The sequence below is a fragment of the Odocoileus virginianus genome, chromosome 21 (genome assembly GCF_023699985.2).
Source record: "Odocoileus virginianus isolate 20LAN1187 ecotype Illinois chromosome 21, Ovbor_1.2, whole genome shotgun sequence".
NCBI classification, from domain to species: domain Eukaryota; kingdom Metazoa; phylum Chordata; class Mammalia; order Artiodactyla; family Cervidae; genus Odocoileus; species Odocoileus virginianus.
The window spans coordinates 26768025-26795600 of record NC_069694.1 but is presented as its reverse complement, the minus strand read 5'-3'; the positions used below and the strand labels follow the sequence as shown (position 1 = coordinate 26795600).

General features: G+C 33.6%; 1 protein-coding gene across 12 annotated transcripts in view; it reads right to left on the bottom strand.

Moving 5' to 3' along the window:
• Positions 1-27576, bottom strand: part of LCORL (ligand dependent nuclear receptor corepressor like) — a 193522-nt gene that overhangs the window by 96362 nt on the left and 69584 nt on the right. For 7 of the 12 annotated variants that reach the window (XM_020878313.2, XM_070452105.1, XM_070452112.1 and 4 more), the window contains exons 2-4: positions 21921-21986; positions 9658-9737; positions 8651-8780 (exon numbers count right to left, since the gene is read on the bottom strand). In XM_020878313.2, the coding sequence (XP_020733972.2) occupies positions 8651-8780; positions 9658-9737; positions 21921-21986 (276 nt within the window). Of the gene's footprint in view, positions 1-7145; positions 7187-8650; positions 8781-9657; positions 9738-12442; positions 12506-21920; positions 21987-27576 lie in introns of those variants that run through there. The other 5 variants (XM_070452110.1, XM_070452108.1, XM_070452109.1 and 2 more) reach the window with 3 other exon arrangements.

Sequence of the window (27576 nt, the reverse complement as noted above, 5' to 3'; positions counted from 1 at the left end):
TGTATATAAGTAAAGGAACAGTAGAATCAAATAATCTCTAAATCCCCTATCTGCTTTAAAATGCTGTAAGTTTAGCTTGGTCTTAGGAAAATAAGCAGTCTGCAAAACTGAGGAATGGGGGTGGCAATCACCTCCCACCTGATATATAATTTTTCAAAATCAATATTATCTTTAACTCTTGAAATGTACTTCCCCCGGGTTTTCTGTGGTTTGATACCTTTTTTAAATGTTTGCTCAAATGTCACTTGACTACCACCTCTGCCCTGGCATTCCCTACGCTCCTCTTCCTCCTTTGTCGCCAACACTTAAATATATATTTATATCCAGCGTGTGTGTAAGGCAGGGTCTGTGTGTGTGTGTGCACGTGCATACATGCACACTGAACCACAAACAGAAGTTACTTGTTTACTGCTTGCTTCCCCTTACTACCACACAAAAGTTCATGCAGACAGAGATGTTTTTTACCTTTTTCTTCCCACTAATATGGTACCTAGCATATAGAAGGAAGATTAGTGGAACTTTCTTGAATGAATTAACTTCTCTAATCAAGGATGGGAAATATGTTTTATAAAGGCCAACTTGCTAGTCTTGCTTTGGGGGAAGTCACACTCAAGGAAAGAAAGAACTAAATTAGTAGCATTTTATGGAAGAACACATGGGTGATGATATAGCTGGTGAACTTATGAGTTACTCAAGAAAATCAGAAAAATATTCTAAGAAGATTTTTTAATGATATTAATAAGTTAATACAAAACAGCTAAACAGTACATAGTAATTATAGTAACTGTTACTTTTACATAAAAATGCTTTTTCCAATTCAGAACTCTGATTATTTTGAATAGCATATATAGATTACTACATTTATTTATACACAGGCCAATTCCATTATCTGCCATACCAGAGACAAAGTACAGGAAAGAAATACTACCCAGGGACAGATGGTGATACAAAAAAAAAAGGGCCCCCAAATAGAATTATATTCTTCTGAGAATTAGGTCTTCCCTCTCAGCTAACAGACTACATTTTTTAAACTTAATTAGACTGTGCAAAGAAATAATTTAGACAGAACTCCTTATATAAAGAGAAATGGAAGAACCACTGCTTCCCCAAAATTTAAATTATGTCCTTAAAAGGTTATCAGGGTTGTGTAAAACCACTGAAAAGAATAATTCAATGACCAATATTTCTGAAAGAAATTTGGAACCACTTTTATTTTCATTATTTAGGCTGATTCCCAGAACACTTTCTTATCACATACAAAGACTCATTAAAGACTTTGCTAAAAGATCTAGTATACTATAAGTCATGCTTTTAAAAAACATGATCTTTTAAATCATGATTTTAAAGCATTACTGTTGAGCTTTAAAATATTCCTTTTCTATATGCACTCAATTAAGTTATTGAGTTTTGACTGTATCAGATACAATTCTAAGTGCTAGGGATATAGCATAATAAACAAAAATCCCATCCTATTGTTCTTATATTGTAGAAGTAGCGGAGACAACAAACACATTAAAAAAGGAGTCAGTTAGAAAAACAAACAAACAAAAAGCAGAATGATAGGAAAGACTGTCTGAAAGAATTATCATGAACAGGGTGGTTGGAGCAACAAGTGATCAGGACCAGGGGTAATGTTTGGTAATACAACAGAGTGCAATGCTCAGGTACAAACAAGAATTCTAGACAGAGGTAATAGCAACAGCAAGTGAGAAGACCCTGAGATGGCAATAAGGTCAGCGCATCAGAGGATGAACAAAAAGCCAGAGTCTGCAAAAGAATGAGCAATCAGAGATTTGGCTGAAAAGGAGGCTAAACTAGGCCATGTACATCAAAACTCTGATAGATTTTACTCTAAGAGACATGCAAAGCCACTGGAAACTTTTGGGCAGAGGAATAATGTATTGGTTTAGGCTTCAGAAATATCATTTTGTGTAGAAAAATGAATGGGTCGGAAAGAGAAAAGTAGAAAGAGAAACAGTTTGGAGGCTCTTTAACACATATTGACCAGGGGATTTTTGCAGAAACTAATGCTTGTGGTGTTAATATGTCTCTGGTCAATGTTAAGTAGTACATGCCAGAGATGAAGTATCTTGGATTAGAGTGGCAGCAATGCAAACGGTGAGACACAGTCAGATTTAGAATAGATTTTGAAGGTAGAACAAGAAATGGGAGTTGATGATAGGTTGCATGTGTGTATAGAGGATACTGAGCAATCAAGAAAAGTTTCTTGTTTTGGGGACTAGCAACCAACTAGGGTCAAGAGTGATACTTTTCACTAAGACAGGAAAGGTTGGGACAGGAGAAGTTTGGGGAAAGTAAAATCAAGAATTCTGTTTTAGAGAGGTCATATGAAGTGCCCATTAGATATTCTAATGAAGAACACCAAGTAGATATAAGAGAGAAAAGATTAGGATTAGATATAATCCTACAATATTCAGATGTAATATGAATACATGTAATATGAATACATACACATACACTGTAATTAAGCTGACTGGATGAAATGAAGCCATCAAGTAAGAGAAGCCATTTGAGAAGAAAAGACACTGAGGACTAACTCTTGGGCTCTTCAATATTTAAATGTAAAGAAAACAAAAACCAGCAAGAAGCATGTGAAAGAAGTAATTTGCAAGATGGGGGAAAAATTAAAAGAATATAATATCCTAGAAACCAGGATTAAGAAAGTGATCAACCCTATCACTGATGAATGGTAAAAATCTGAATAAGGTGAGAACTGATTAACTTTCCTCTAAAGAGTATAAAATGGAATTACCAATGAAACTGATAGAACAGTTTCAGCAGGGTAGTGGAAAAGAAAAGTCTAATTGGGATGAGTTGAAAAGAAAAGAACAGAGTGAAGATCGTACAAGTACAGAAGAGAAGTATCTACTATGTGTCAGATGTGGAGAAGGAAATGGCAACCCACTCCAGTGTTGGAGAATCCCAGGGACGGGAGAGCCTGGTGGGCTGCTGTCTATGGTGTCGCACAGAGTTGGACATGACTGAAGTGACTTAGCAGCATGTGTCAGATGCCTGAGATATCTCAGTAGGAAAAAACACAAAAATCCAATTCTTCATGGTGTTTATATATCAGCAGATGGAAAAAGACAATGAATAATACATTTAAAAAAAAAAAAGCAAATTACATAATGTTAGAAGGTGACTGCACTACAAAAAGGAATGGTGGTTTTTAGTTGTGAAGAATTTAAGGCAAGGGATATAAAATAACTACCTAGGTGTTTAACTTTAGTCAAGTTCAGCTGTGCTAGCACAAGTGTATAGTATATGGGGTAAAGGGTCAAAATCCAGATGAGGTTCTGACACGCAAATATGAGAAAAGAGAAGAGAAGCAAGGAAGTTAAGATATTACAGGAAGATGATTACAGCAATCAAGCACAGTATCTGAAATGAGTAAGGAGAAAAGTGAAATCATGAGAAAATGAAAAGTGAAATCACGAGAAAATGAATAGTGAGAAGTGGTATGGTCAATAGATTGGGGGTTGCAATAAGGTTAAAAAAATATTGGGATGACTATTAAAATAAAATGGTAGTCAGAAATAGGGACAGTTGAAATTATACTTGGGAGTTGGCAAAGGTCTAGGGATGATTGAAAGGTGGCTGGAGTGGAATGGAGGAAAAGATTATTAGAAATAGAGAGGTGAAGTAACTGAGAAGCCAGAATGTCGAATCAATCAGCTGCATAGTACTTAAAGTCACCAAGAACTAAAATGGGAGGAAGAAAGTGAAAAAAGTTAGTAGAGGTGTGTAACATGATGATGTGGATAGAACAGGTAGATGTCAGGTGCTTCAGACAAGCTCAGGGTTTTGAGTGAGGACAGTAAATAAATGGTTGGAAAGCAGCTATAACGATCTCAGAACTTGTCAATTTTATCACTCCTGTATTACATAAAGCAAGCATTAAGAACATTTAGCAAGAGAAAGGGCTACAAAAGCATCTTTTATAAATATACAGGTTTCACCTAAAGCAATAAAGTAAAGGGAACATTAAGAGAAAAGACTGAGGGTATAGGGGATTGTTGATGAAAGATCACAAGTTTCAGAAGACATAGTGGAAAAAAAATATGGGTGCTTATAAAAGTGTAACTGACTAGGTCAAATTAGAGATTAAAGAAGACAAAAGGAGATAAAAGAATCCAGGTAATGGTAAATGAATAATCCAATAGTCTGTCTTTAGTTCCTACTATGGATGGTGTTATAGGCAGAAAGGTGACTTTAACAGAAATGCTTAAGATCTTAAATCCAGTTTAAGTGTGTTCTTAGAATTTCATTCCTATCATCTATATATATGGCAAAAAAAACTTTTCATGAACACCTCTGGATTATGACTCATAATGGTATGTGGGTTATTTTACTACACTAACATATAGTTCAGAGAAGGCAATGGCAACCCACTCCAGTACTCTTGCCTGGAAAATCCCATGGATGGAGGAGTCTGGTAGGCTGTAGTCCATGGGGTCGCTAGGAGTTGGACATGACTGAAGTGACTTGGCAGCAGCAGCAGCAACATACAGTTCCCTGAGAGTTCCAAAAAGGCAACCCACATATAAAGAGAAAGCCAAAGGGCCTTCCCTAGTGGCTCAGATGGTAAAGAATCTGACTGCAATGTGGAAGACCTGGGTTTGATCCCTGGGTCAGGAAGATCCCCTGGAGAAGAGGATGGCTATCCCCTCCAGTATTCTTGCCTGGAGAATTCCATGGACAGAGGAGTCTGGCAGACTACAGTCTATGGGGTTGCAAAGAATCTAACACTTTAAATTCACTTTTTCAATGTATGACCACATGGTATCAGAAAGGTGCATTTGTAGAAGAAATACTTAGGGCATGAATGAATCAGGTCAAATTTACATAGCCATTCAAAGATACCTGCATTTAGAGAAAAGCAATCTAGAAGATTTAATACTCCTGATTCTAAGAAGTCAAATGTTTTAGTATCAAGAAGTCAAATGTTTTAGAATCAGTCACAATCCAATTAACTAATGAGAAGTATTAATATTTATTTCATGCAATATTATAAAGCTTAAAAATTAAAAGTTTAAAGGGAAAAAGATTTGTGTTCAGAAAAGGCATGAAAAACTTTATATAAAACCTGGCTATCAATTAATTTAAGGGGAAAAGATTGCTTAAGAGCAGCTTTCAACTATATAGCAAGAAAGTCTTCGAAAAGAAATGGCCAGAATAATAGTTAAATGAAAGTTAAATACGTGTTGCGGGGCGGGGGGCCAGGGAAGGGTGGTGGAGAATAAAGTAGGAAAAACACCGTATTTTGATGAAGGAAGGCTTTATCATATACTGAGCAGTATGATTCATTCAGCTACAATGTGCATACTATCTGTCCAATTTAGTTAAGTAGGCTTCTTTAACTGAAAAATAAAAGATGGGATTTCTTCTTGAATTGTAAGCTAGTGATTTACATTGCTTCAGGTGATCAGAGAACATGAAGCCTAAAGTCAAAATAATTTAGTTTACATCCTATGAGGATAGCTTTAGAAAAGGCATTTTATATTTATATGCCTATGTTTATCCACATTTCAAAACAAATAAACTGATATTCATGATAAACATAGTAATAAATTTAAGTACAAAGTAGAAGATAAACTATATATACATGCAAAACAATTTTGTTCTTCAAATGGAATAATACCATAAGTATGTGGAAAAACTGGAAGATATCTTAGTTTATCTTATGCTCAGTTTATCTTAGTGCTCATTTATCAATTCAAGAAATACTTATTGAAGATATAAGATGTGACAAGTACTATTACATATAAAGTCCCTGCTATCATGGAGGTTTCATTCTACTCTAGCACTCTACGTAAGTATGTAGGTTAACCTCTACAAGGAACTCAATTCTGAAACATTTCCAAAGAATATACAAAATTAGTTAAAAATTCACTTCTACACTAAAATATCCCCTCTCCCTGACTATACTTATTCAACCAGCAAAGAGTATTTTTGACTAGCTTCTAATATAAGGAATTGTCCAAATTATATTTAAATAATACGGTTTTCCAATTATTAAATACTGTAAGGGAACTAATCACTAAAGCTATTCATAGTTCATATGAAGGAAAAATGGAATGCTCTGTATTTCTCATAGGTCCTCTCTAGAGTTCCCAATTCAATTAAAATAATCCTCTAATTCTAGGCTGCTAAGTAGTAGAAAACAGGAAGGTTTTTCTGCTTAATACTTGGAATCTAACTGTTCTTCACATAAAACACCTTTGACCTTTTAAAACTTTCTTCCCAGAGTTCAAATGTTCACAACACAAAACTTAACTTCTCTGAGCTTCATTATCTTTATCTGCTAAAATGATAACAAGAGTATCTATCTCTCAACAATGTTGGGATTAAATGATGTAAGGCACAAAATGGGCTTAGTGGTCAATCACAGTTGGTGACATCAACCATAATTATCCTAAGTGTGAGTTCTCAATAAAAGTAACAAATCATCGAAGGCCATAAAACTGTAGTTAGGAAAGATAAACAAGCTATAAGAATATTAAAAAGATTTCTCTGTGTTTTGGCAAGATGATCACATGCTTCTGTTCCTCAAACTAAGCAATGGATTCAAAGTATCAGTAATACTAATGTTACTAATATCCAGAATTCCTAAAAATGACTGACTTTGTGAAATTTTCAGGAATCAAGTAAAAACTTCACCAACAAGAGGCTTCTATTAGCATTTTTATTTGCTTCCAAAGACTCGGAAGTATTTCCTATCTTTAAAAACACATTTTTTTTCAAAGTTAAAGAACTTACTAAAGAAATAAATGCATATAGGAATTAAGACCATTTAAAACATACTGTTACTATCTTCTAGCCACATCCTGGTCAGACCATATTGGAAATCTCAAAAACTATTTCATTCAAAGAAAGTAAAAACAAACAACAGAAACAAAGCCAAGTAAACAAGTAGAAAAGTCCTTAGGTTTAATTAAATCTGGAAGGTGATGATGGACCACAAATAAAGAAATTAACAAAGATAAAAATACTAAAGACCTAAAGTAAGGCAAAAATACTACTACTAAGAATCTTTTATTTAAAAACTGTGATCCTTCAAAGATCTTGAAGAAAAACAAAAAATCCCCAAACGGAGAGGTCACTAAATATCCATGAACACTCACCCAACCACTGGTAGGAGACCTCTTGAAGACCCAGATGCTTGAATCAGCTGAAATAGTACCAATTTTTTACTGATTACTCTTAATAGGGCAATGGAGCACAGGTTAACTCCATACTATCAAATATTAAAAGTTACTATTACTAATTTCTACCTACTACCATTACAAACTACTCAAAGGAGAAGGAGACTGAGTAATGAGTTCTAAGATGAGTGAAACTTACTGCATGCATGTGTGTAAATGCATACATTTCCTCCAACTCTCTTTGTGATGTATATCTGAGAACGTAATTCTTTTTACAAGTGTAAATATACAGGCAGAACAAAATTTTCTAAATTAATACAAAATCCTTAAAGCATGTAAAATATTTTTATATTGGTTCATGTACAAAATTTTTTTAAATTTTGTTTTTTAAAGACAATGACAATTTCTCAATATGAGTTACTTTAATTACACACAGGGAAAGATTTTCAGTCCTCTACACTTAAAAATATATATAGTTCTTAACTTTAGGCCTTTTAATATGCTAATGATTCTTCTAATCAGAGGATTTTCATATTTCAACACATAAAAGAACTCATAACACTAAGACTGAACAAAAGCCTCCTTTCTCAAAGGTAAGGACAATATTCAACATTACAGATTAAGACTTGACAGTTACCTATTTAACAGAAAATATCTGATGTTACCTAATTCAAAAGAGTATTAAAAGCACTATCAATACTTAGATGAAAATACAATACCATTTTCCTCATCTCTGGAAGTTGGGAGGTACAACGATCTTCCCACTACCACCCTGCATTCCCCCTAAACCATCACTTATTCCCAAGGTTTACATGGTAAAAATTAAGACATTCTACTGTTGCAGAAATGGCCAAGAAAAAAAAAATGGAAGTTCCTATATTTCTCTAGTTTTCTCAAGTAGCTTAAGACATAAAAACAAATTTTGCCTGATACATATGTATCAAGCAAGGAAACACATGAAACAATTCTCATTTGGATTAAATGTTTAGATAGACAGGAAGCAAAGAAGAACAGTGACAATGTAATAGCACATTCAAGCTATCAAAGAAACACTGAAGTCTCAAGCCAGCAAATATACTACCAACCTGGCTGATAAATGATTTAACTGTTACATTTCTATAAACAGTTTTGCAATATATTATATCTATCACTTACTGAACACAAAAGAACTTTTTCAGTCTTGAGAAAAGCAACAAAATAAGGAAGACCAAAAGCATACAAAATTTTCTTCTGCCTACAGTAATTAACAAAATAAAGTCAAGGAGAGATTTGAGAACAGAATGGTGAAGAGAAAGCCTAGCAGAAGGCTAGCTCTGTGACTGCAAATCCTAATGTCCCTAAAAATATGGAGAAAAACTAAGGACCAAGAAGGAAATAATCAAGAATGCAATGGAGACTGACATATTAAAAACTCATATGTGAGAAAAATTCATATATTTTAGGTCTCTATTACAAATTTTAAATGACAAAGTATATCATATTACCTTTCTTTCGAAAGAGTGCATTTAGGTAATTTTCTGCTTGGCATTCAATCTTTTCAGTGTTGGACTGGCCCTGAGATGATAGCTCCTCTGTTGGTGTTGACTGTGAAGAATCAAGAGATGGTATACAATCCTAAAATTAGAAGAAAACATCATAAAAAATTCACTTTTTATTTAGACATGGGACTCCACTAAAATGGCAAAAAGAAATTCTCTAAATGTTCATTTGTTCTTTTAAATAAGTCAAATTATATACAGAACATAAAATTTGGGAAGGAGTCAGGAAAAAAGAAATTTATCTTTGATAGAGGGCCAAACTAGCCTTATTTCTTAGCAAAACTACTGTCAAAAAAGAGGAAGGGGGAGAAAAGATAAAATATATTATTAAATAAATTCACTATATAGCATGCCAGTAATGAGAGTTTTAAGAACAAAGCAGATGTTTACCCACTAACATGACCAAAATGGGTGCAAGTTCTCAAAGTTCCCATTTCTTCTCAGCCATTCTCACAACAGTATTAAAAGAGTTAGGACTTCCTACTGTACAAGAAGATTCTACTTGTCTAGTTTATGCCCTGTTTATAGTAGAAACTAATAATTATTTCACAGGAGATAACTATGATATCCAAAAGACTTCATGAAAAAGTAAAAATCTAAAAAATAGTACTACATTATCTTCCAACCACTGATTCCTAAGAAATCAGACTGTAAGGTAGTCTCGGATCAAACCAGGCTCACCTTCGTCTACCTAAATACAAAACAGAACTGAACTGAACTTTATGAGTCAGGGAGTTCTAAGAAAGAAATGTGAAATAAGCAAAAAAGATGAGTATATTGGGATTTTCACCTGCAAGTTAAGCTAAATGTAAAGACTTCAAAATATTCTTCTCATTACCAAAATCAAGTATTTAAATTTCACTGTAAGAATTCTCAGAACAAATTAAGTTTAAAAAAATTGCGTTACAACTGTGCAATTAGTTCAGAAATAATTTTATAGCACTAAAACTTACACTGACTGCTTCTCTTTGTAGGTTACAAAATGAACATTTTTCATCCATAGACCAGTCAGTCAGCTCTTCTGGTTCACAGTCTTCAAAAGAGGGAAAAATATTGATTAAATACACTAACTTTATATAAAACAAATAAAATTACCACTCTCCACAGCAATGGGTCATATAAAAAAGCTAACTACTAAAAGTAAGGGGGAAAGGCCTAAAAAAAAATTAAACTGGTGACATTTAAAAAGAAATATGGAGAGTAATTTTGCACTATTATTGGACAAAGTAGCAAGAACAATGAGCTGGCTATAAATTCATTATCCAACAATAGAGTTTTAACACATTATTTGACCAGGAGATTTCTGCAGAAACTAACACCTGTAGCATTAATATGCTGCTGGTTAACAATGTGTTAAGTATCATTTAACCTTCCGAAATACTCGATTTATTATTGTCTACTAATTTTTATTTTCACTATGAAAGAAATCAGAACAGACAGGGAGATATGGGATAAGGGAATAAATTTGGCACAAATGACAATATAAAACAGAGAAATGGAATAAAGCACCAGAGAAACCTACAAATTTGAGAACATGGAATGCTGTCCAAGAAAATTTAATAGAAATCCACTACTAAAAAGTCAGATCAGATTTTTTTATTACATTTCTAAAGGCTTTGTTGTAAAACTTAGGGCAAAAAACAAGTAAACAAGTTACATTATTCAATACGAAACATGGGTTTTTTTCACAAGAATGTTCCTTATAATCCAACTACTAGAATATATTAGAGTTCGTGGAAGACATTTTCAAATGAAGGAATTTTATGAAGAAATAATAACATTGCCATCCTAACTATGCTTGGTATAGACAGAGATTTTTCAGACTTACTCCTTGCAACAGAAACTCCCTCCAATTTCTTTTCCTAAATAAGTTCATACACAGAACCTCAAATACAGAAACCATCATCATCTGAGGCAGCTACATTAGAACTAATTTGAAAAGCACTGGTATACCACAGTAATTTCTCTTATACTTTTGAAATATTTAATGAAATAAATACTTGTTTACTGCTAAACTACAAAGGAAATAAACTCATCTTTCTGGAATGATAATGAATAAATACTAGATAGGTTCAGCCCCTGTGATACTCTTGCATTAATTCAGATACATAGGTCAGAATAGAAGATCTATAATTTGTTGGAATATAAAGAGTACAGCAATAGATTCCTTTCATTTCTGGCAGTGGTCCAGAAATATTCCCATTATTTATTTAAACTTGGAAAAGAACAGGGGATGGGAATATAAGATCCAGTATGGAGAAATGGAAAGATGACTGGATTTGAAGTCTCCAAAAATCTGGGATGGAACCTACTAGCTATAGCCTTGCTAAGCCAGGCTTTTAATTTTCTTATCTGTAAAATAAGGATTCTGTCACCTAACTTATTTGTGATCAAATTTTTAAAATATTAAAATATTTTATAAATTACAAAACATCATGCAAAGGCTAATTATTAATCAGGTAGAGTCATTAGTCATTATTTTTTAAATTCTGTACTATGACACATGTATTTAATGAAGTTAGTTTGCAGAAGACAGATAACTTTAATTGAGTATCTGCTTAAGAAAACTGATCACTTTGTGTAAACAATCTGACAAATCAAAAGGCTTACATAATCTATACAATTAAAAACCCAGAACTGTAGTTATGCAGGTTCATAATTTTTTTCAACTTTTTACCCAGTCATTGTATCAGAATCACAGACTCACACTCTTGAATGTAAGATTATGCAGTGTCTCTTACAGAGAGTGAGGCACAGCTCTCCAACCAATGAAATGAATATATATATAAGAAGACAGTATACCACTCTAAACAGAGGCTTTAAAAGACATGGCAAATTCCCCATGGCAATTATCTTGAACTTTCACCATCCAACATCAGAAGAACTTGCCCCATAAAGCCATTATCCATTCAGTCTGGAACATGGAGTCATGAGGAGATGTAAACCCCATCCACAGCATAGACTCCAATGAATAGTCACCAATAAGCATGAAATAGATTTTGAAGCTGTTTGTAATGCAGCGTTACTGTACTAAAACTTGACTCATATGTCAAGCATAATTTTGATAGATCAAGGAAATCTTACTGCTTTTAAAAATTATGGCCTCAAGAACCGGAAATATGAAAGGACTCCAGCACTGGGATTTTTTTTTTTTTTTTTTTAATATTTATTTGGCTGTGCCAGTCTTAAGTTGCAGTATTCAGGATCTTCAGCTGCAGCATTTGGGCTCTTAGTTTTGTCATGAGGAATCTAGTTCCCTGATCTGGGCCCCCTGCATTGGGAGTGCAGTCTTAGCCACTGGACACCAGGGAAGTCCCAATTAGGATTTTTGAAAAATAGCTAGTAGGTCTGGAAAAGATATTTTTGAAAAATCATTGAAAGGTTTCATAAAGCTTAAATGAAAAATATGTTGACTCAAGGGACAACAACTTTAGGTTAATTCAGACAATTACCAGTTGTAAAATAAAATTGGGCATGCTGAGATAATCCTTATTTATTTTAGTCACTTTAGGTGAAGTTCTTCAAGGAAATTTAATTAAAACAAATGCCTACATGGTTAAATGGCACTGAATAATCAATGATTACACAAATGCCATTAAATGTTACTATGTTTGGAAATCTATGAATTTACTTTAAAATATTTACTCTTTATATAGCAACTTTTAATTTTCAATTCAAATAAATGATGGTGGTATATACAATTTTTTATATATAGGAAAAGCGATTTTGAAAAATCACCTGGAGGCCAGACTTCTCCCTCTGTCCAGGTTGTCCTTTCAGGTCATAAAAATTAAATAAGCACTACAACAAAACACATTCATTTTATCTCTCAAACAAAATTTGACAATGAATCAGACAGTCATCTCTAAAATAAGTTGTCTCTCATTTTGAAATTTTAATACATGAAGTTACAAGCTCAAAAAGGTCAAGTTATGTACCTTATACAACTAGCCTTATTAATAAAGGCAATGTCATATATGAAAACTGATAGTAAATGAATGATAAAAATCAACCTTTCCACCATGTATTCTTGTGGTCATAGTCTGGTTCCAATCATTTATCTAATCTATCTGGGAAAGATAACAGACTTTGAAATTGGAGAGCCTTGTACTGAATCATGGTCTTTCCACATACCAGATGTGGTCTTGGGCAAATTACCTTCTCTGAACATCAATTTCCTCATCTGTAAAATGAGGGTAATAATGGTATCTTAAGGCTGTAGTAAAAATTAAATAAGAACATATGCAAAACACATTAAGTCCAGAAAATGTTATTTTCATTTTCTTTTAACTAATCACATTTCTTTTGAATGTTTTTATTCTCTTTAGTACCCTCTAGCCACAAAATATAAACCTGGAGTTCCTAAAGACAAAGCTCAATGAAAAATGATTAAAGAGAATACTGAAACTAAATTTTTCATTAAGATCACAAAATAGTGATTATAACTTTGCTAATTTTGATAAAAGATACTGAACAGTAGGCAATATAATTAAAAGATAATCTTTAATTATGAACTATATATCAACTAAACTGAAATTACAGAGAAGAGAAAAACTATGATCTCATCATCTATAGAATGATGATTAACATTCTGCAATATATCCTTCCAGTTTATATTCTATGCCTTTTAAAAAATTAGGATCAGTTGATTTTTTTTAAAAGATCAATAAAATGGTAAACACCTAGTCAAGTTAAATGAGGAAAAAAAGAAAAAACAACAGAAATGAAAGATGGGCTATCACTATTGATCTTATGAACATTAAAAGAATAACAAAAGAATATTATGGACAACATTATTTTCCCACCATTTTGGGTAAAATGGACAAACTTCTTGAAAGACACAATCTATCAAACTCACAAAAAAATACAAAACCTCAAAAGGCACTTATCAATTAAAGGAACTAAATCAATAGTTAATAGCCTCCCCAAACAGAAAGCACCACCCCAAATGGTTTCTCCATAATCTGTTCCATGAAACAGAAGCAGAAGAAATATTTCCTAACTCATTCTTGACTTCAAAACCTGTCTGGACAACTCACTCAAGAAGATATGCAGATAGCAAAAGAGCATAGGAAATGCCATTAGAGAGATGCAAATTATGTCAAGATACCACTACACACCTATAAAAATAGTTAAGTCCAAAACACTGACGACATGAAATACTGGTCAGGATACAGAGCAAAAGGAACCTAAATTCACTACTGGTGGAAACACAAAACAGTACAGCCACTCTTGAAGACAGGCTGACATACTCTGTCCAAAGGATCTAGCGATCATGCTCCTAGGTATTTAACCAAGTAGGTTGAAAATGTATGTCCACACAAAAACTTGCACACACGTGTTGAGAGCAGGCTTAATCATGATTGCCAAACCTAGGAAGTGATAAGGAAGTCTTTCAAATAGGTGAATGGATAAGCAAACTGTGGCACATCTGGACAAGGCAGTTTTATTATTTTGTTCTACTTTGTTTTATTGTACCTCACAGATACAATTTTTTTTTTTAAACAAACTGAAGGTTTGTGGCAACACTGTGCTAAGCAAGTCTATCAGCGCCATTTTTTCCAAGAGCATTTATTCACTTTGAGTCTCGTGTCACACATTTTTGTAATTCTCACATTTCAAACTTTTTCATTATTATATTTGCTACGGTCATTTGTGATCAGTGATCTTTTAACTATTATAATTTCTTTAGGGTGCCAAGAACTGAGCTGATATAAGATGGGAAATTTAATCAATAAATGTTCTATGTGTGTTCTTTATTTTATTGAAGTATAGTTAACTTACAATGTTCTGTTAATTTCTGTTGTACAACAAAGTTATTCAGTTATATATATACATATATTTATATTCTTTTCCATTATGATTTAATCACAAGATATTTTATACCTTGTGCTATACAATAGGATCGTGCTGTTTAACCCATTCTATACTTAGTGGTTTGTATCTGCTAACCTCAAACTCCCAATCTATTCCTCCCCATCCACTTCCTCTTGGCAACCACAAGTCTCTTCCCTATGTCTGTGAGTCTGTTTCTGTTTCATATATGAGTTCATCTGTATCATATTTTAGATTCCGCATATAAATGACATCATATTGTATTTGTTTTTCTTTCTGATTTACTTCACTTAATATGATAATCTCTAAGTACATCCATGTTGTTGCAATGGCATTATTTCATTCTTTTTATGACTTAAGTACTATTCCATTGTGTATATATACCACATCTTCTTTATGCATTCATCTGTCAATGGACACTTAGGTTGCTTCTGTCTTTTGACTATTGTGAATAGTGCCACTATGAACACAAGGTTGCATGTATCCTTTTGAATTATAGTTTTGTCTAAATGTATGCTCAGGAGTAGGATTACAAGCTCATATGGTAACTTTTAGTTTTTTGAGGAACCTCCATACTGTTCTCCACTGTGGTTGTATCAACTTACATTCCCACCAACAGTGGAACAAGGTTCTCTTTTCTCCACTCCCTTTCCAGCATTTGTTATTTGCAGACTTTTTAATGATGGCCATTCTGACAGGTCTGAAGTGGTCAATAATTCTAGTTCTGATTTACATTTCTCTAATAATTGGTGATGCTGAGCATCTTCTCATGTGCCTTTTGGCCATCTGCATGTCCTCTTTGTAGAAATGTCTATTTAGGTCTACTACCCATTTTTCAATTGGGTTATCTGTTTTTTTTTGTTGTTGTTGAGTTGTATGAGATGTGTGTATATTTTGGAAATTAAACCCTTGTCGGTCACATAATTTGCAAATATTTTCTCCCACTCTGTAGGGTCTTTTTGTTTTGCTTATGGTTTCTTTTGCTGTACAAAAGTTTTTAAGTTTGATGAGGCTGCTTTGCTTACTTTTGCTTTTATTTCTATTGCCTTGGGAGACTGGCCTAAGAAAACATTAGTATGACTTACATCAGAGAATGTCTTGTGTAAGTTCTTTTCTCAGAGTTGTATGGTGTCATTTCTCATATTTAAGTATTTAAGCCAAGCTGACTTTATTTTTGTATATGGTGTGAGGATGTGTTCTAGCTTCACTGATTTACATGCAGCTGTCCAACTTTCCCAATACCACTTGCGGAAGAGACTGTCTTTTTTTCCACTGTATATTCTTCGTGTGTATGTTCTGACTATACCACCAAATGGCCTGTCCCCAATCTGTCTCCCCTCTCATTGGGCCTTATTCCCTGAAACACAACAATATTGAAATCAGGCCAGTTAATAACCCTACAATGACCTCTAAAAGTTCAAGTGAAACGAGGAGTAGTAAGTCTCTTGCTTTAAAATCAAGAGCTAGAAATGATTAAGCTTAGTGAGGAAAGCATAAAGTTGAGATAGGCTGAAGGCTAGGCCACATATGCCAAACAGCCAATTTGTGAATGCAAAGAAAAAGTTCTTAACGGAAAATTAAAGTAAACACATAAATGATAAGAAACCAGAGCAGTCTTATTTCTGATACGAAGAAAATTTTAGTGGTCTGGATAGCCTGCCACAACATTCCCTTAGAGAAGTAAAGTCACTCCATCATGTCCGATTCTTCGCGACCCCATGGACTGTATACTCCATGGAATTCTCCAGGCCAGAATACTGGAGTGGGTAGCCTTTCCCTTCTCCAGGGGATCTTCCCAACCCAGGGATTGAACCCAGGTTTCCCACATTGCAGGCAGATTCTTTACCAGCTCAGCCACAAAGGAAGCCCAAGAATATTGGAGTGGGTATTCTTAAAACAAAACCAAAGACATTCCCTTAAGCCAAAGCCTAATCCAGAGCAAGGTCCTAATTCCCTTCAATTCAATTAAGATTGAGAGAGGTGAAGAAGACACAGATGTCTGAAGCAGCAGAGATTGGTTCAGGACGTTTAAGGAAGGCAGCCATCTGCATAACATCAAAGTGCAAGGTGAAGCAACAGTGCTGATGTAGAAGTTGCAGCAAGCTTACCAGAAAATCTACCTAAAACAATGAAGATGGTCACAGTAAACAACAGATTTTAAATATAGATGAAACAGCCTCATATTGGAAGAAGATGCCACCTAGGACTTTCACAGCTAAAGAGGAAAGTCAATGCATGCCTTCAAAGCTTCAAAGGACAGATTAACTCTTCTGTTAGGGGCTAAAAATGCTGATAACTTGAAGTTGAAGCCAATGCTCATTTACCATCCCCAAAACCCAAACTGTGCTCTATAAATGGGACAACAAAGCTTGGATGACAGCACATCTGTTGACAACATGGTTTACTGAATATTATAAGCTCACTGTTGAGACCTACTACTCAGAATACAAAAATTCCTTTCAAAATGTAAATGTGACTGCTCATTGACAATGCGCCTGATCACTCAAGAGCTCCGATGGAGGTGTACAATGAGAGTTATGTTGTTTTCTTCTGCTAATACAATAGCCATTGCACAGCCCATGGATCAGGAATCATTTCCACTTTCAATTATTATTATTTAAGAAAAACATTTCATAAAGTTATAGTTGCCATAGACAGTGATTCCTCTGATGGATCTGGGCAAAGTAAACTGAAAATTTTTGAAAAGGAGTCACCATTCACCATTCGCCATGAAAAACATCAATGATTCAAGGGGAGAGGTCAAAATATTAACATTAACAGGAGTTTTGAAGCAGATGATTCCAACTCTCATGGATGACTTTGAAGGGTTCCAAGACTTCAGTGGAGAAAGTAGCTGCAGATGTGGTGGAAAGAGCAAGAGAACTGGAATTAGAAGTGAAAACTGAAACGTGACTGAATCATTACAAACTCATGATAAAACTTCTTTATCATAAGAAGAATGTGCTTCTTATGAATGAACAAAGAAAGTGGTTTCCTGAGATGGCATTTACTGGTGAAGATGCTCAGAAGACTGTTGAAATGACAACAAAGGGTTTAGAATATCATATAAACTTAGCTGGAAAAGCAATGGCAGGTTTTGAGAGGACTGACTCCAATTTTGAAAGTTCTATTGTGAGTAATAGGCTATCAAATAGTGATGAATGATACAAATTGTGAAAGGAAGAGACAATCAATGTGGCAGACTTCATTGTTGTCTTATTTTAAGAAATCACCACAGCAACCACCACCTTGATCAGTCAGCAGCCATAAACATCAATGCAAGACCCTCTACCAGCAAAACAATTATGACTTGCAAAACGTTCAAGAGATGGTAAACATATTTTAGCAATAAAGTATTTTTTTAACAAAGTCACATTGTCTTTTTAAACATAATGTTATTGCACACAATAGACTACGGTACAGTGTAAACACAACTGTAAAAAACGAAAAGTTTACATGCACTGGGAAACCAAAATTTCATGAGACTCACTCTGTTGTTACTCTCTTTATTGCAGTGGTCTGGAACTGAACTGGCAATACCTCTGAAGTATGCCTGTACACTTGGCTAAGTCTTTGTGAACACACTGAGAAAAGCTACTATAGCTTATATAACTAAACTATAAAATACTACTAGGTTCTCTGGTTTAATATAAATAATCATCAATTCATATTACAAAACTATTCATTTTTTAGTTAATATTAGGCAATGAGTTCCTAGTAGGCAGAGGTCCTGTGCATTCATTTTTCTTTTCTCACTGCTCATCACGGTTGCTAACACAAAATAAGCATTCAAAATACGTTACCCAATAAATCTAAAAGGTAGTTTTGTTTGCTCAATCACAATAGTGCTAATAGGGGGAGAAAAAGATATTAAGCCAAAAATATTAAATGCTGGTCAGTGTTATAAGTCATGGATTAGCAAACCTTTACTATAAATGGCCAGAAAATATATATTTTAGGTTGTGGAGGTCATATGGTCTCTGTCACAACCATTCATATCTACTGTTGAAGTACAAAAGTAGCCATAGACAATATGTCAAGATATGAGAGGGGCTGTTTCCAATAAAACTGTACTAACTGGACATTCAATTTGAACTTCATATAGTTTCCACATGTCACAAAATATTAAATCTTCTTTTGATATTTTTCAACTATTTAGAAACACAAAAACCATTCTTAGCTCACAGGCCATTCAAAAACAGTCAGTAAGCTGGACCTGGCCAACATGCAATCCCTTGCATACCTTTAACATAATTTCTCTTTGAAATGTGGGCACAGCTAGAGAAAAACCAATGGGATCTATCAGCCAATTTACACATGCCTACCGTACTCTTCTCATATATTAGTAAATATCCATAGTCAGGGCAAGTAAATCAGACAATCTTACATATGAAAGAAACTAGTTTCCCGGTAAGACATGAGAAAGGACTGACTAAGGCAGAAAACAAGGGTAAATTTCTGCTTAGAAGTCATGTGACAGCAGAACAAGTGAATCTTGGGTTGGTAGAAGAGAGGAATAGAGTACAGGGAACTTTTCAGGGGGTACAAAAAAATTCACAATATTCAAAGTTTCTTTGGAGACTTGACTCCAAAAAGCAGTTAGTTATGTTTTCCTCAAAAGGACAAAAAGTTGTGAGAAGAGATCAAAGAAGACAAAGTTAGAACTTCTGTTTCCAACAAATTAAAAATTAGGAACACTCAAAAGCTTCTTTCAAAACCATTCAATTTGGAGGCGACTCTGAACAGATTTTAAGAATTAAAATATGAACTCCTCAAAATACAAATATATATGATAAAAACCTTTAAATTAAAAAACACACTGTATACCAGAGTTGACTTTTAAGGTAGCAGTATGAAATTTAGAACATATTTTTCCACAAAATAGTAGCATATTGGCAATGCAGTCTATTTAACTTAAATGTATTACAAACTAAAAATACTATGCACTTGATTTTATAGTAAAAAAATAGTTTAGAGTAATATATAAGGATCCCATGCTAACCAATTAATCTGATACCTGTGTTTTGGGCAATGAATAACAAAGATTTAGATTTCCAATGATTTAGATAAAAACATACACTCATCTAATGTGCCTCCTGAATGCAGATTTGTATAATGAGAAATATCTACACTTGGTAATCCTAACATCTAAATATTAAGCCATTTTAAACAATGATAAGAACAAAGAAAGCAAACATTTAAGAAGAGGATAAGAAAAAAGCTGGAGACGTCTATAGTGGATAGCTTCCACAAAACTTTTCAAAGGCTCTTCTACACTTTGATAGCAGTGTTGTAACTTTCCTTCAATATATAATATGGCTGTCTTTCTTTACCCTTGCACATAGATTTATTACTATAATTAGTATCATCCCTCTTAAGTCTGCAACTTTGATTAGAAGCCTTTTTAAAAAAAAATTCAAAAATATAAAGAAAAGAAGAAAGATTTTACCTAAGAAACCTGGAAGAAAAAACATTTAGGGTGAAAAATGGCAACATCAATATGCGCCTGTGTTTGAGAAAAAGATTGGAGTTCCACAGCTTAGCTAATTTTATAAATCCTGCCATCAAAAAAAGCACAAAAGAGGATATAAAGTACAAGATCTACCAGAATTAAAAGAAAAAATGGGATGAATATAAGCAACAGGTATAATTCACTAAATTATCACAGATATATGATTTAATACTTTTCTGCCATTAAAAATGATGACACAGAACTTCATATATCTAAATGATATACTAGTGAACAAAACCAGTAAGCACAAAACCTATACACACTGTGCACACAGTCTGTACTACTTTAATAGAAAAATAATTACATCCAAACATATATTTTAAATTTATATACAAATGTTAAAGGATAGCTATGGGGTCATGGAACTAAATTTCAGATTTATTTGTATTTTCTAGTTTCTAAAAGTGAATATGTGTTACTTGTATACCAAGGAAATACTAGTCTAAAAACAAAATATAAGACTTTATTTCATTAGGACTTTCTGCCCTTTATATACAGAACAACTAATTTCTGAAGGAACATAAATATATATCTATATAATTATATAAAGATAAATGAAATTCGGGGAAGCAAGACGCTTAAGAGTTACAAGTTGCATCTGAGTTATCAGCAGGCAATTAAGGATAATGCTGTTTCTGATCTGAATGAGGACAGCAGGTCTAAAAAGAAACGTTGAAGAAATACCAAACGTGAGTTAAATACTTGTTTTTTTAGATTTTTTTCCTTTCTTCATTTATATGCTCAGAAAAATAAGTGAAAATAAAACCAGTTTTGCTTATAAATATATCAGGTAAAATTATTTAATGCAGTATTAAACTATGCTAAATGAAATAAATGAATAAAGACATAAAAAGATTTTAGCCATAAGAATGATAAAACACTAGAAGAGCAACAACAAAAAACACTAGAACATGCACATTTTTGAGTCTTCATCCTAAAAGTCATGTTCTGCATGGGTATCATTCATCTGACTAAACATGGGTGGCTGGCACAAATGGTCTTTGATACATATTTCAGCTCTATGGTTCATAACTCAATTATTCTGCTCAACATTAAAAAATGAGAGAGAGAGGATGAGTGGAAACTTTTGATTGCTCCTAACATCACTATCTCTCCCTCAACTCAAAAGATTTATTTGCACAAAATACCTTGGGTCTTTGTAGAATGGGAAGTACCAGGAGAACAAAAGGTAACAGAGTTAGCATATAAAACTGAACAGGTAAGAGATTCAGAAAGAATTATACCAAAACCAAACAAGAAAATCTACAGTAACATGGCCCATTTTGTGAATGAGCTATACTATAAAATTTCAATGTCAACAAAAATGTCCTCTCATAATGCTCTGTTTCCAAGCAGGAAATAAAAAAACTAAACTATATCACAGCAATTATAGCATAGATCAAAATTTTCTACCAGGATTTATGCTAAAGTGTTTGGAAGAGGAGGCTATAATAAACAACAAACGGTATTAAAACTCTGAACACACACAGCAGGACATCTCAGAGTGACAATCTGAGTTCCAGGCTGCCTATATTGTAAGTAATAAGAGATATTTATTTAATTGAACCCCTTTGAGTCCTCTTTAAGAATAAGTCAGGGAACATAATGTTTAAAATAACAAAAGTTAAATTTTATCATTAAGCTAAAAACCAAGCTTTGTTTCCTATTTTGTACTAAAATAGTGTACTAAAGCTATAATATTAATAACATTATGTAATAACAGAAATAATATTTGGATCATTTAAAGTATTTTCTAATTAAACAAGATCACAAATTCATTTTAGTATAATGCTAGTATAAAACAACTATTTTTCACTTGTAAAATGAACTGAAGATTAAAATTTTTAAATAGAATTTAAGAATTATTACCTTCAAATAAACTGAGGTCTCTTCGTAGCCGTGGTCCATAAAGCCCTTCTAAAATACTCTCAAAACCTGTGTTATTAAAGAGAGAAAAGTATATTAGCTACTAAAAAAGCTTACCCATAAACTCTATGTGAGAGTGAGAGAGTGTGTGTGTGAACGCGCTCACGTTCAGTTGTATCTGATTCTGTGACCCCATGGGCAGCAGCCCACCAGGCTCCTCTGTCCATGGAATTTTCCAGGCAAGAATACTAGAGTGAGTTACCATTTCCTCCTCTAGGGGATCTTTCTGACCTAGGGATCAAACCCATGTCTCTTGTGTCTCCTGCATTGGCAGGTGGATTCTTTACCACTGTGCCACCTGGGAAGCCACTCTACATGAATCTGATAATTTTAACATACTATGAGGTGTCAGTTTCCCTTTATATGAATTAAGCTGAACTGGGAAAATATAAAACATAGTAAAAAGTCACACAATGACTATCAGGAATTATGATTGTAAAAAATATATATATATAAATATTCAAATGTAAATATTCACTTCTAAAACAAGTAAACTTCTTTGTCATTTTGAAACATTCCCAGGTTAAAATAATGGGCAGGTTTGTTTTGCAATGACTTTGTAGAGAGAAAAAGAATAACTGGAAAAGACACGTATTACAATCCTGTTTATACTGGTTATGAAAAAATGTTAACTTTTTAAAAAGTAGCATCTTTAACTTCAATTCTAAAAGTGAGTAAATGAGTGTCAATAGGGAGAAATTCTTGCAATTTCTTACAATTTAAACCTACTTACAAAAAATAAAACCACTCTGCCTTGTTTTAAGGAAAAAGTTTAAACCTACAATTTAAATTCTTACAATTTAAACCTACTTGCAAAAATTAAAAAACAATCTTGCCTTGTTTGAAGGAAAAAACTACTGAAAATCTTATTAACAAAACTCTAGTTCATAAATTCAGAGTATACTACTTTCTGGATATACTAAGATTTTATAATTTTCTTTTTGAAGTCTGTATCATATTCAGTATTAAGAAAGTTACTGACAAACTATAACACATCCAGAGGAAAATGGCCAGGATGGCAAAATAACTGGGAAAACAAGAAAAGGAACTACTTTAAGGATGCTTAAATTATGAAGGAAAAAAACTAAACACAGCATGATAGACCCGAAAAATGAACTATAAAGTAGATTTTCTATGCAGTTATTTTTAAACTATAAAAGAGTAGAAATATTTCTATAGGAATGTTTCATAAATCATAAAAAGTTTTTAAAAAACAAAAATCTCTATAATCAAGATGCATGTTAAAATCAATTATGTCAGTCAAAAAGTGACAACATTAACTTAGTAGACTATGAAGAAACGATGCATCTTAGAACTAATGTCTTAAAATTTTACCAAGTAAGATAGCTACCATGATACTTGGTAAACACGTACTTTAATAAAATTTCTGTGAAATGATTCAGAGCTAGTTCCCACAGTGGAAAGTTCAGGTAGAAAAGTGAATGAACTCCCACCACAGAATGCTTTCAAGAATGCTTACAGAAAAGACTTACTATTAGACAAAAGATTCAGACGAAACAAGCCCCAAATCTCTATTTACAAGATATTCATTTTCTGTGATCAATTTACTCCAAAAGTAATACTGCAAACAACCACTTTACAATACTATTCTGTGGTACTTTGGACAAACTGCATAGGCCCTCCCTAGATAAGCATACTGAATTTAAACAATGAATATTTCCTAGATTTAAGTCTGAAAAGAAAGCAAACAGGGACTTACATTCTTGTTCTACCGGATTTCTCAGCTCTTCAAAAGATTAAGATCCAGATCTTACATATAGCCTGCTAAGACTTATTTGTATTGCATAGCATTGGTGCTAAATTAAATGATACCTTTAGTTAAAAAGTTTTGTTTTTTGTGAGCTTATAGAAACACAGTTGATGTTTGTATATTGACTTTGTATCTGAAGACATTGCTAAACTCTAATTATAATAATTCATCTGGAAATGCTCTTCAGTTTAGCTCAGTCACGTCCGAATCTTTGAGACCCCGTGGACTGCCACCACGCCAGGCTTCCCTGTCCATCACCAACTCCCAGAGTTTACTCAAACTCATATCCATTGAGTCAGTGATGCCATCCAACCATCTCATCCTGTCGTCCCCTTCTCCTCCCACCTTCAATCTTTCCCAGCATCAGGGTCTTTTCCAATGAGTCAGTTCTTCACATAAGGTGGCCAAAGTATTGGGAGTTTCAGCTTCAACATCAGTCCTTCCAATGAATAGTCAGGACTGATTCCCTTTAGGATTGACTAGTTTGATCTTCTTGCAGTCCAAGGGACTGTCAAGAGTCTTTTCCAACACCACAGTTCAAAAGCATCAATTCTCCGGTACTCAGCTTTCTTTATAGTCCAACTCTCCCATCCATACATGACTACTGCTCTTCATACACAAATGTATCATCTATAGATAATGGTAGGTTGTTTTTGATGTTGTTGTTGTTCCTTTTTAATCCTTATAGATGTCTTGTTTCTGGCCTTATCTAGGACCTCAGTATGATGTTGAAAATTGGTGGTGGCAGTAAGCACTGTTGACTTACACCCGACCTAAATGGGAAAGCATTCCAAGTTTTATCATTAATAAGTATATTTGTTGTTTTAAGAGAAATACTGCTTATCACACTAAGGAAGTTCATTCTATGTCTAGCTTGCTAGAAGGGTTTCCCTGCCATACAAAGATACTGAATTTTATCCAATCAATCAGTCAGTTTATATTTGATTTATAATACTGTATTCCAGGTATATTACACAGTAATTCAGTATTTTTATAGGCTACACTCCATATAAAGCTATTATAAAATACTGAGTATATTCCTTGTGCTATAGATTACAATCCTACAACTTATTTATTTCATACCTAGTAGTTTGTACCGCTCAATCCCTTTCACATACTTTGCCCATTCTTTCACTCCTCCTCCCTCTGGTAACTAGTAGTTTGTTATATCTGTAAGTCTGTTTTGCTATATTTGTCAATTTGTTTTAGTTTTTAGATTTCATTTATAAGTGAAAAGATAAGTATTTGTCTTGCTCTGTTTGATTCATTTCACAAACCACAATACCTTCTAGGTCCATCCACCTTGTCACAAATGACAAAATTTCTTTCTTTCTCATTTTTTACAGGTGAGAACCAAATTTGACTTTACCTATAGATGGTAAAGAATCTGCCTACAATGCAGTAGATCCGGGTTTGGTCCCTGGGTCAGGAAAATCCCCTGGAGAAGGGAATGGTAACCCACTCCAGTATTCTTGCCTGAAGAATTTGGTGAACAAAGAAGCCTGGTGGGCTACAGTCCATAGGGTCGCAAAGAGTTGGACAGGACTGAGAAACTTAACACTTTCACTTTCCAAATTAATTTCTTAACCCTATGACTTCCTTGGTAGCTCAGACAGTAAAGAATCTACCTGCAATGCATGAGATCTGGGTTTGATTCCTGGGTCAGGAAGATCCCCTGGAGAAGCAAATAACAACCCACTCCAGTATTCCTGCCTGAAGAATTTCATGAACTAAGGAGCCTTGTAGGCTACAGTCCATGGGGTTGCAAAGAGTCGGATACAACTGAGTAAATAACACTTTCACTTTTCACCAAATTTATTTTGAATTTACTGAAATAACCATGTCATTCTTCTTTCTTAAATCTCTTAATATAGTGATACAGTGAATTACACTGAATAAAATGCCTATTCCTGGGAAAATCCAACATTATCATGAGATATATTTGCTGGGTTTCTTGATTAGCCTTTTCAAATTTTGGCATCTATGGTCACTAATGAGACTAGTCTGTAAATTTCCTTTGTACTTGATCAAGTATTTATATGAATGTTACGCTACCCTCAAAAAAATGAGTGGCAATGTCCTTTCTTTTCCTCTTCTCTGAGAAAATAGTAAGAAATATAGGATGCCTTGCTTGAACATTTAAAACAATATGCCAGAGATGCCAACTGGGAATAAAATCTTTCTGAAGCACTTACCACTGATCAAATTTATTTCACTGTTAAAGCAGGGGTCCCCAACCCCTGGGCAATGGACCTCTACCAGTTCATGGCTTGTTAGGAACCAGGCCACACAGCAGGAGGTGAGTGGCCGGGTAGGTGAGTGAGCAAACCTTCATCTGTATTTATAGCTGTTACTCATCACTCACATTATCAACTGAGCTCAGGAAAACAAGCTCAGGGCTCTCACTGATTCTGCATTATGGTGAGCTGTATAATTTATTTTATTATACAGCACAATGCAACAATAACAGAAATAAAGTGCACAATAAATGTAATTCACTTAATCATTCTGAAACCATTCACTCCACTCCAGCCCCATTCACAGAAAAACTGTCTTCCATGAAATGGGTCCCTGGTGCCAGAAAGGCTGGGGACAGCTGTGATAAAGGACTATTCACAAATTCTATTTCTTACATTAGTCATAGTTTTCTGGGAACTTGCCCATTTCAACTATATTTTCCAATTTATTTGCGTTAAGATATTTCCTTGTATGTTTCCATCTTAATGTCAACGGTATTGGCAGTCATGTCCTTTTTGCTTCTCATTCCACATGTTGGTTACTTTTCTTTTTCTTCAGCTGAGCTCATTAAAAGTTTCTTTTTTTAATATTTAAAAAGAATTCTTTTTTGATTCCTTGATCTTCTCTATTGCATGTTTGTTTTCTTACCCATTAATTCCTGTTTCTGTTTTTATTTCCTCCTCCCCTTTATTTTATTTTGCTCTAACTTTTTCTTCTTGAAATAGATTTTAGCTCACTTACTTTCAGCCTTTTTCTCTAACATATGCATTTATTTATTTATTTTTTTTAACATATGCATTTAAAGTTGTTGATTTCCATCTAATAAGCTGTATTCCACAACTTTCAGTATGCCATATTTTCTCATCATTCAATCTAAGTATTTCCTAATTTCCATTATGACTTCTTTTTAGATTTCCAAATATACAGTGTACCCTTTTTATAGATATCCAACGTAATTATACTATAGTAAAAGAAAATGTCCAACATAATTTCAATCCTTTAAAATTTTCTGAGACTTTTATGGTCAACATATAATTTTTGAAAATTCACTACATATGCTTGAAAAGAATGTGTACTCTAAAACTGCTGGATGCAGCATTGTGCTCTTTAATCAACCTTATAAAGTTTTGGGTTTTCATGCCTGTTTTTTTCTATCAATTGTTGAGAAAAGTAAGTACAATATTAAACTGTGGCTCTGTCTATTTCTTCTGTATTTCTTCAAAATACTGCTTTACAAGTTTTTGAGGCTATGTTATAAAGTGCTTATAACTTTATAATTGTTATATCATCCTGGTGAACAGAACTTTATATATTATGAAGCAAATCTTTTTATTTCTAGTAATGATTTTTGCATTTGACTACATGGCCTTTTTATACACTTATAAAACATTTTTGTCTCCCTATTGTCTTTTTCAATTATTTCTTTACAACCTTTCTGTATCATTAAATAACATGTAATTTCTATTTTTTTTAAATACTATAACATTTTGCCAAAATTCAGTAATAAGAGTTTATATTTGAGTTTAAATTCCTTATCTGTTTTTGTTCTATTGTATCAAGCTTTATTTTTTCACCTTTCTTGCAAACTTT